The following is an 11,054-nucleotide window of genomic DNA, read 5'->3' as shown; positions in this document are numbered from 1 at the left end:
GAGAAATGACAAACAACAAGCGCTACTCTACACTGCTCAAAACTCTCATTTGAATCATCAGCTTTAAATATTTAAATATAAAAAACGTACTTACAGACCGAGTCAGAACTGCCGGCATTGTAGTCTACTCTAGCAGGATCAATCTGGACACAGGAGCGTCCGGAGGGCTTGCGGCAACCACATGTGACGATCCCGGGCTGGACTCGCTTCATCCACGGTGAAAGCCGATCCGGCGATCCACAACACTAAATTGATGTATTCCCTCAGCGACCAGCACAGATCAGCTCTAGGCATGACGAAGCGGATATCGTCCTCTTTTGGAAGACCAAACAAAGTAGTTTCGCTTTCACAACGAATCACACAGCGCCTTCACGACATGGCTGCGGCGGCAACAACAATACTACAGCGAGAATAAAAGTTACGCTTTATTTCTTTGCATGAACATTTGGGCGGCGTTATGCAAATCTTCCCACATAGTGATGTAGGTAGGCATGGCTGACTCCTAACTTTTATAAAGAATATCTCTTTGGATTTCAGACTTTAGTCTTTGCAACTTTACAGATCTTCTTTATGCACCGAGAGCTTGTAACACTTCAAAGAGAAAGGAAAAATTGAAATCGCATCATATGACCCCTTTAATAAGAATTTTAATGTCACAAAATAATTGTTTTGTTTAGGCTACTTATTTTTCCGATTTCAATAGGCATTTATTATGACATCACAACTTGCTAGTAGGAGCTTCTCATGTGCACTTAAAGGCAGCATTAGTATTTGATTGGTCATCTAATTTCAACAAGTCCGCCCACATGAGGCGACCCTCTCCATGACAAATAAAAGCACTTTAATTAGGACACTCATTAGATTCTTCAAAAATATCATAGAGTTCAGCTTTGAAAAATGAAAACTAACCTGTTTGTTCCTCAGCATCTTCTTGTTTGACTCTGAATGTTTCTTCAATCTTCGTGTCTTCGCTCTCCTCTTTAATAAACTCCATCTTTATAATAGTGCGTCACGTGGATCTCAGCCGCTTCAGCAGGAGTTTCTCTGTGTGTTTGGACACAATCTCATGTTTAAGATGAGAAAAACAGAGAGTTAATGGTCTCTAGTTGATTGTATTAGCCAAGACCTCCCAAAATCACATCTAAATGACATATTCCACATTCACGAAAAAACGTGCAATTAATTCGTAAAACTCGTCGTTATTCTTGTTTGCGTTTTCGATGCATTTACACCACTCTGAACAGCAGATGACGTCAACATTTGGTGTTTCGAAAAGCAACAGTGAAGCATTTTCAACCATTTTTGGGAAAAAAATCAGTTTATTTATACGTTCTTCTCTCTTAAGACAATTTTTCTTTGTTGTACAAGGATGTTTTATTTGGTTTTCATCATGTTGATAAGAATCTAAAGGACAAATATTTTCTAATAAATCTATTTATTTTGCTAGCAACATTTTTTTATACATAAGTGCACATTTTTGTTTGTAAAGCCCTTATTTCTTATATTTTGTAAAGATCTGAAGTATTACTTGGAAACAATATCTACCTCCAGCAATGTTAAAGCCTTAATATCGATAACATTGTGTGCATCTTATAATATTGGTTCTTTCCTATAATGTACAGTTGACTGAATGCTCTGCGACCTTTTGCCTGGTTGTTAAAAAGTGCCTTTTGAGGCACCTTTACTTTCTATAATGTAATTTATATTACCCCTGGCCCTGTATGTTTGTTGTTGTTGTTTTTTAAATTTAATTTCGTTTTGTGATTTTGTTGTTACTAGGTTTGTATATTTTTGTATACTTGTTGCTAATCCTAATAAAGGAAGGAGAAAAAAATTGAATAATTTTCACTGTGAATAATTTATTTCAATTCATTCAGAGTTTCGAAAGTTGCATTTCTCGAATCACAAATTGCCAATGACCGAATCCGTGTTTACAATGAACTGATTCACGATCAAATCAAATCGTGTAGAGTCAAATCTTTACCCTTACTGTCTGTTTCTCACAACAATAACGTTAATTAATCCTACATAACGCATTAGAGTAATACAGTCCATAATAATTAAGCTATTCAGCTGTTATTGCAAAAGTAGGAAATAAAATGAACGCTTTGTATTGATTCAAACACTTTAAAACCTTCAAAACACACACCTTTCTTCAGCCTGATCGCAGACGCCAGAGAGTTGAGAGGTGCGGCGCAGCCTTACAACATCACATCGCCAGACAAAATAAAAGTCCCACTCACAAGTTAAAATCACAAAAGTGAATAGAAATCTGCATATAAACAAATAATACGATGCATTGCGATGCTGACATGAAAGATTCTGTATCAATGCATAAAAACAAAAGAATTTAAAGAAAACGCAATTAAATATCTGCTTTGCTGTAAGTTGCTTGTGTCCTTTAGAATATGGTTTGCTCATGGCTACGAGAGGTCTGCAGGCAGGGCCGTTTCTAGGCATAGGCGAGCTAGGCGGTCGCCTAGGGCGCCACCAGCTAAAGGGGTGCCAATGAGCGCACGTACTGGCACTTTTAGCAGGGTTGTGATAAAGAGTGGCATGGTCACCCTGAAATATGACTGCCACCCTCCACTGGATCCCCCAACATTATTGGGCTAGAGTACTGTCAATCTGACGATGCCTGTATGCCACTAGATCAGAGTGCTGTCAATTGCTGCCTGATTGTTGCATGCAAAGTTTGCATTTGGAGCGCTCAACAACGCCATTAGATCAGTGGGCTCTGTCAGTGCTTTGGCAAGGTAACACTTTTTTTTTGCCATGCAATAAAGCTATGTTCAAAGGCCAATTTAAAATATTGGTACAGTAAATAAAGTGCACAAAATCAGTATTTTGTTTAGGCAGTATTTGTGGCACATTTGTCCAAATATTTGTGGCAGATTTGTCCAAAAGGTGTGCGTTTTTTGCGCCAATGCATTGTTAAAGGATCACCGTGTCATGTAATATTCCCATATAAACTTTAAGATCCAATTAAAAAATATTTGTATAGTAAAATTAGCTAATTCACGAGATCAATACATCCTTTATTAGACCGCTTTGTCGAGTTAAATGCATTCTTACGGAGGTGTCGAAATGCTGAATCAATTCATTCACTTCCAACAGCGCTTAATGTGAGCAGCGTCATAGAGGGCGTCACGTTATTTAAAGGGGATGTTAACGTGTTAACGAGTTGCAAATGATTAAGTAGCTGCATTGGTTACTTTTATGCCACTGATAAAGCTTTTAAATGTAGTTTGTGGTAAAAAAGGGGTTTTATAGGTTTGACTGAAATAATAATGCAATAACTGACACTTTAAATCAATGTTTCAAGAAACAACAATTAAAACATTGAACAAAAAACAGATAAATACAAAAAAGTAGCAATTGATAATATCTAAACAATATGTAGTAGTATAGTATCCAAATCAAAATGTAATAATTATAATTTGTGGGGGGGGGGGGGGGGCAATAGGGATTTCGCCTAGGGTGTCAAATTGGCTAGAAATGGCCCTGTCTGCAGGGGTAGCTGCTTTAAAGAACACTTTGTCTGGAAATGTTTTGGATACATTTTCAGACCCTTCTGGACACTTATATATTTTGGAATCATTTAGTATCTTGGTTTTTAACGATAATATGACATAACGAAGGACTGCTGTGTTTTATTTCGGTACAGTAACACTATAATATTGGCCAAATATTTTATACACAAATGCATCTTTTTAAATTTACATTTCTTAAAAAACAATCAAACAAACATGCAATATGAACTAACAGCGAACTTGTAGTATCCATTAACATGATTGGATTTAATAATTAATAATAATTTATGCATTTAGCAGACGCTTTTATCCAAAGCGACTTACAGTGCATTCAGGCTTTACATTTTTTACCAGTATGTGTGTTCCCTGGGAATCAAACCCATGACCTTTTGCGCTGCTAAGGCAATGCTCTACATAGAGCATCTACATATATATATATATATATATATATACAGTGGTGTGAAAAGGTTTTTGCCCCCTTTCTGCTTTTTAAATTTTTTGCATGTTTGTCACACTTAAAAGATTCAGATCATCAAACTAATTTTTATATTACACAAAGATAATGCAAGTAAATACAAAATGCAGTTTTTAAATGATGATTTCATTTATTAAGGGAAAAAATGTATACTTTCTGTACCCACTATATATATATATATATATATATATATATATATATATATATATATATATATATATATATATGCTCTATCTAATGGATTTACTGGATAATGATTAGGAATACGATTTAGAATTAATAATACTAAAAATACTTTTACTCTGTTTCTTCCAGTTAACATATTTTAGAGTTTGACATAATAAGAATGAGGTATTTTAAATGTATTAATAAGACTTCTCTAGATCTGGAAATTATACTTTTAATATTCCTTATATAGGCCTATCTAGGCTTTTTCCTAGATCTTGGGAACCCAGTTTCTTTAAAGAAAACAAACAGTTGGTGAGGGGTAAATTAAAATAAGAAATGCGCAGATTTTTAGCTGTTTTACCATATTTTAAGGCTTATTGTTTTATTTTAAATAGTTTTAAGTCATCATGTGGACCTCTTGGAATTTTGCTGATTTTGAACTAGGGGAATGGGCCGGACCCCCTGGTTAAGAACGACTGCAGTATAAGTACATTGGATAGCAGTGTTACGACCCTCTCAGCCATGAATTGTCTTGTGTGAATGTTATACGGTGTAGGAAACTCAGAAGCGAAGACCAGGAGACTCTGATGTATCTTCAATACTCCTTGGGACTAAATTGATCCACTTTCTAGTATATAAAAGTATACTTTAAGTATAACAGTAGTAAACTTTGAGTACACAACTAGTTTACATCTAAGTTTTTGTAAACAAAAACATTTTATTCTAGCATCATGCATTCTTTTTTTATAAACACTTGGATGTGGGTAAGTTTCATTAAAAAGAAAGAAAGAAATAAACAACATTTTGAACAAAAAGCTGAAAGAAGACTATGAACTGGATTCAGAATGATAATCAAAATGTAGATGGAGTCGATCAACACCCCAAAGCGACAGTCATTACCTCTTCATGGGTCCACATTTTATTCAATAACGTTACACAGTTTTGATGCTGTTTTATGTCTAGGTGTAACAATTACTAGCCTAGCTGTGCATTATTTTATTATTATTATCATCATCATTATTATTATTTTTTTAATAATTCAATGGCTCATTATCAATTATTTCTCACTTATATTGAGCTTTTTAAATTATGTTTTCATATACAGTAGTGATGCAAAGTCCGATTTGTTTCAGAATGATAATCAAAATGTAGATGGAGTCGATCAACACCCCAAAGCGACAGTCATTACCTCTTCATGGGTCCACATTTTATTCAATAACGTTACACAGTTTTGATGCTGTTTTATGTCTAGGTGTAACAATTACTAGCCTAGCTGTGCATTATTTTATTATTATTATCATCATCATTATTATTTTTTTTTTAATAATTCAATGGCTCATTATCAATTATTTCTCACTTATATTGAGCTTTTTAAATTATGTTTTCATATACAGTAGTGATGCAAAGTCCGATTTGTTTCTGCGAACCGGTTCTTTTCGGACAGATCGGGTCATTGAACCGGTTCAAAAAGCCGATTCTTCGGTTCCTGATGTCATCAAGCAATAACGTCTCTACGCATTTCTTTTCTAACAATTCAGTGCCATGTTGTATCAATTGAAACATTCAAAAATAAAGTTATTTGTGTGAAAGCATATTGCTGATTATTGCCATATAAATTCACTTAAGTTAATGGTGTTTATATAAATTCACTTAAGTTAATGGTGTTTGTGGTCAGTTGTTATATGAATATCTGAACATGCAAACATCAAAAGAAAGAACAGGGTATCTGCTTGTAAACAAAAACATTTTATTCTAGCATCATGCATTCTTTTTTTATAAACACTTGGATGTGGGTAAGTTTCATTAAAAAGAAAGAAAGAAATAAACAACATTTTGAACAAAAAGCTGAAAGAAGACTATGAACTGGATTCAGAATGATAATCAAAATGTAGATGGAGTCGATCAACACCCCAAAGCGACAGTCATTACCTCTTCATGGGTCCACATTTTATTCAATAACGTTACACAGTTTTGATGCTGTTTTATGTCTAGGTGTAACAATTACTAGCCTAGCTGTGCATTATTTTATTATTATTATCATCATCATTATTATTTTTTTTTTAATAATTCAATGGCTCATTATCAATTATTTCTCACTTATATTGAGCTTTTTAAATTATGTTTTCATATACAGTAGTGATGCAAAGTCCGATTTGTTTCTGCGAACCGGTTCTTTTCGGACAGATCGGGTCATTGAACCGGTTCAAAAAGCCGATTCTTCGGTTCCTGATGTCATCAAGCAATAACGTCTCTACGCATTTCTTTTCTAACAATTCAGTGCCATGTTGTATCAATTGAAACATTCAAAAATAAAGTTATTTGTGTGAAAGCATATTGCTGATTATTGCCATATAAATTCACTTAAGTTAATGGTGTTTATATAAATTCACTTAAGTTAATGGTGTTTGTGGTCAGTTTCATTCGCGGATCCTCAGATACGGCTGACTGAACAATATTGACTAGCCTACAACTTGGATAAGATTCCTAAAAGTTTCACACCTACAGCACACATTACAGACATTGATGCACAAACGCGGATATGTTCTACATGTCTACTGTATAAAGAATGAATAAACCAGTCTTATAAACTGCTTGATTTCGCTTAAGCAACTTTAAATATAATATGCATGCACAATAAACTATTGTAAAATTTATTTACATCACTCGACAGAAAGGTTTTTGCAGGTTTTAATAAAATGTAAATTAGTAACCGTCATAATAAACAAGCATATTTCCAGTATGCGCCTCAGGCTTGCACAGTATCGTCAACTCACTCATCAGAATCTTCGGTAATCCTCGGCAAACTTTGCCACGGCTCATTCGGTTCTTGTTGAGTCCTCGGCAAACTTCGACAGTTGGTTGAACCGGCTCATTCGGTTCTTTTTGAGTTGGACGTGCTACTTCGGCTGCGCGTCCTGCGTCATTAACCCGGAACTAAAGTTCGATTCAGTTCGATTTGTGAACTGGCTCAACCGGTTACTTCCTGAGAACCGGCTCAAAAGAACGATTTGTTCAAGAACCTAACACCACTAATATATAGGTATGTTAAGATTTTGGGGTAGTCACATAAAAATTGATTCTGACATTTATTCTTATCAAAATGAACACTCTCTCATTCTCTACAGGTTGTATAATTGTGGTTTGACAAAGGAAGGTTTGTGGTTGGCAGTTTGATTCCATTAATTGCACTAATCTCTATCACGATATTGACTTTATTTCGATATTTTATGTGCAACCCTAAACCATGCATCACAAAATTATTTTATTATCTCACAATAATAGAGCTAATAATTTGTTCTTAAGTTCTTCTAAAGTGGCTAAAGCAGTAATGTTACATGCACATCTATCTTTGTCATACTTGCAGGATTTAGATGTTAGTCTGACCTTCCCTGGATCAGCTGATGGTGAATAAAGAGCCACTACAGAGACATCAGCAGAATCAATGCATACAAACCCGTAGTGATGGTGTTTGTGTAACTTTCCATAATGATTCAATCCTATATTCATATGTAAACAATTTGTTTCTTCTTTTGGAGTTTAAACTGAGACCCCATTTTGCATAATAATATTATCAGCTGTTTGTGACAGTTTGTGTGTCAACCCATAGTAGGCTACAATAGATATTCATCACGGCTGGTTCAGACAAAAAGGCGATCTATTTGTAAATATTTACTTAAAAGTCACTAGCATTGGGAGGCGTAGGAGAATTGCAAACCACTGAAATAGAGAGCTATAAATACACAAAATAAATGAGAACCAAATGAGACACAGGTGAACAAAACCAAGAAAACAGGAAATAAACAATAGTAGGAAAAAACAGAAACAATGGAATGGAAAACTTCATAAGAGACACAAAACAGACAAGACATGACAATATCAAATTAAGTAGAAACAGGTGAGCATAATCAGTAATCAAGGAAACAGATATAAACATATGAAAATGAATTATCTTTAAACACAGAAACGATGGAGAAGAATACAAAAAGAGTGCGGGGCAAACTTAAAAGTAGGAGATTCTTACAAAAATAGAAACGGCAGATGACGCGTGACACTGATTTCTCTGTGGTTCAAGTGTCTTCTTTTATATCATGAAGTTTTTTGGATTTTATCATCCGCCAGGGAAAAACTGTTAGTCTGATAACTTTGAAAAGTAACACTCAACAAGCTATACAATTTAAACATAGCTAATAAATTGACATTGAGAACATTCAAATTTTCAATTCAATTAGCCTTAAAACTCTCATTAATATTTGATCAGTGTCCCCTCCTTTGTTTCTACTTCAGCCTCTTATCAGCTGTACAGAAACACCTGTCTGAAACACATGCAAGACGGATAATACATTTCTTGCCAACAGTTTTTTCTGTCCCCAGTTTTCCTTACAGAAGCTTCTAGTTTAGCAATATTCTTGGGGCGTCGTCTTCTATGACTACATAATGTTACACGTCAGTTATATGACAAATAACATTTCACATTACAATCATTACAGACAATATCTGTTTCAGCAATAGTGTAAACATTAATTTAATCTCAAATCATTTACCAACACTTCATTCATGGGTATCACACACATTCATTGTAATGAAGGAACTGTAAATCTGGTTTTCTGCCCCGCAGTATAACTAGTAATTAGGATGAAGTATTACTGCAGTTTTTAAGGATGTCTTGCATCTCTGTATCTCTCAATCTTTGAGTGTCTGTCTGAGACATCTAGTGGATTTTTTTATCATATGTGACTTTGACAGACAGATCTGCCGTGAACATGATAAACAGCTGGAAATACTGTATCACTGACCAACAATGCATTTGTGTACTGTGTACAAAATATGAGCATAAAAACCCCAACCAAAACCACACAGAGGACAGAGAAACAGGGATGAACGAGGAATAGAAAAAAATAATAATAATAAAAAAATCTGTTACCATTTACTCACCCTGATGTTGTTCCAATCTTGTATGATTTTCTTTTGAATGTCACATCAGTTTTTATATCTAATATAGTCCAAAAGTTTCAAGCTCCAAAAAGGACATATATTTAATCCAAGTTTTGAAGTCAGTTTAAGTCACTTTCAAATCAAATCATTGATCAGCTCCTGTGTACAGAGCCCAAATCAAATGGCAGGGGTGTCCATCTTCGCTCCTGGAGGGTCAACATCCTGCTGTTTGGTATGGCAGTACAATACAGCACATGGCTGATGATAATAAGTTGCAAAAGAGAAATCAGTTTGGTCTTGTGTGTGACTTGAGGGTGAGTAAACGATGACAGAAATGTAATTTTGGGGTGAACTATCCTTTCTTTGGGGTGAACTATCTAGGCAATGATGAAATAATACTGACACATTTTAAGTTAATTCATAATCTCATTTCAGAAAAATTAATAATTTCGGCTCACCATCAATATTGGATTAATATCAATTGTTCCCATTATGATTTCATGAAAGTAGTTTTAACATTTACTGTCATTTATTTGTCCTCCAGAAACAGTTAACTCTGTCCTTCTATAGCGTCTCTGACACAATGAGCCTCATCCACACAGTCCAGACCACATTCACTCAGCCGCTCTATCCTGAGTTGTGGGTTTATTATGGATTATCAGTGAAACTCTGTGATGTATCAGAATAGACTCTAGAGATTCTACCCATAAAATTTTACCAGTGAGATTTTATAGTCGCTTATTTTCTCTTCATTACATTAATACTACAGCTGAATTTCTGTCACTGAAATAACAAATTCTCATAAAATTACATAAATTCTCATACAGACAGTAAGAACATTGTGTGAGTGATGTTGAGATTTCAGTTTTTCTTTTTTAATACATCTGCAAAAATGTCAACAATTCTGTGTTTTTCTGTCAATATGGGGTGCTGTGTGTACATTAATGAGGAAAAAAATTAACTTAAATGATTTTAGCAAATGGCTGCAATATAACAAAGAGTGAAAAATTTAAGGGGGTCTGAATACTTTCCGTACCCACTGTATGTCTGTGCTGTTCGCAAGCTCTCTGTGTGTTGATGGAAATTACATTAGTTTAGTTTTTATTATTATTATTATTAAAAGTGCCTTTCAAATAATGAAATAGTCATACACTGGCTTTGTTAAAAAAGATTATCCTAGAATAAAACAATTTATAGTTTTCCGTCAAGTATAATTGTGACCTTGAATAAACCACACACTTTTACTAACTGTAAAAACATCTTCAGAAAAGGCTGCTATTTGTTTTATTGGCTGATTCAAGGAGTGAAATGCATGCAGGGAATAATTTGGAATTAATTTAACATTTTTTATGTAGATTCTGGTTAAATGGTAGCTTAAAATCACCTTTAAAGTAACACAATAAATGCCCACATTGCACTGCAAGTGGAGGCATGACACAAAGCCCAATCCCAATTTTATTTTATACCCCTTCCCCTTCCCCTTGTCCCTTGAAACAGAGTGTCAAGGGGTAGGGGTGAAAATATTCCCCTAAGAATTGGGACACCACTACTATACGTCACACGTCATCATACGTCGTCTAGCTCCTACAATACACACACCTATACTGGTGTGCTGGTGTGTGCATTAGAGCCTTTAATTACCATTCTGTATTAATGCGCTGCTTACTGACACACACACACACACGTGCATATATCGGAGATTGCGCAGCTCACACATCCAGGAGAAAAGAAACACGCAACTTTCATCTCTCTCTCTCTCTCTCTCTCTCTCTCTCGAATTTGCAATATTTGAGAAAAGGGTTTAGCGATTTCTAATTATTGGGGGGACTAGCCCCCCCTCAATGTCTACGGTGGTTATCGCCCTGATCAGACATGAATATATGTTGTGGCACTATCGTGCAGTCTATAATGATATGACGTTAGTTAGCAAATATTAGCGATTTTTT

General features: G+C 34.9%; 1 protein-coding gene across 3 annotated transcripts in view; it reads right to left on the bottom strand.

The window, feature by feature from the left end:
- LOC107569319 (gastrula zinc finger protein XlCGF57.1-like) overlaps window positions 1–11,054 on the bottom strand; it is a 190,339-nt gene that overhangs the window by 23,185 nt on the left and 156,100 nt on the right. Inside the window, exons 1-2 of one of the 3 annotated variants that reach the window (XM_016255383.1) lie at window positions 2,150–2,213; window positions 910–1,044 (exon numbers count right to left, since the gene is read on the bottom strand). In XM_016255383.1, coding sequence (XP_016110869.1) covers window positions 910–994 — 85 coding nt within the window. In that variant the 5' untranslated portion in view covers window positions 995–1,044; window positions 2,150–2,213. Of the gene's footprint in view, window positions 1–909; window positions 1,064–2,147; window positions 2,214–11,054 lie in introns of those variants that run through there. The other 2 variants (XM_016255381.1, XM_016255382.1) reach the window with 2 other exon arrangements.

Source organism: Sinocyclocheilus grahami, unplaced genomic scaffold, assembly GCF_001515645.1.
Source record: "Sinocyclocheilus grahami isolate Dianchi unplaced genomic scaffold, SAMN03320097.WGS_v1.1 scaffold1333.1, whole genome shotgun sequence".
Taxonomy (NCBI): Eukaryota; Metazoa; Chordata; class Actinopteri; order Cypriniformes; family Cyprinidae; genus Sinocyclocheilus; species Sinocyclocheilus grahami.
This window is presented reverse-complemented; position numbering and strand designations above follow the sequence as displayed.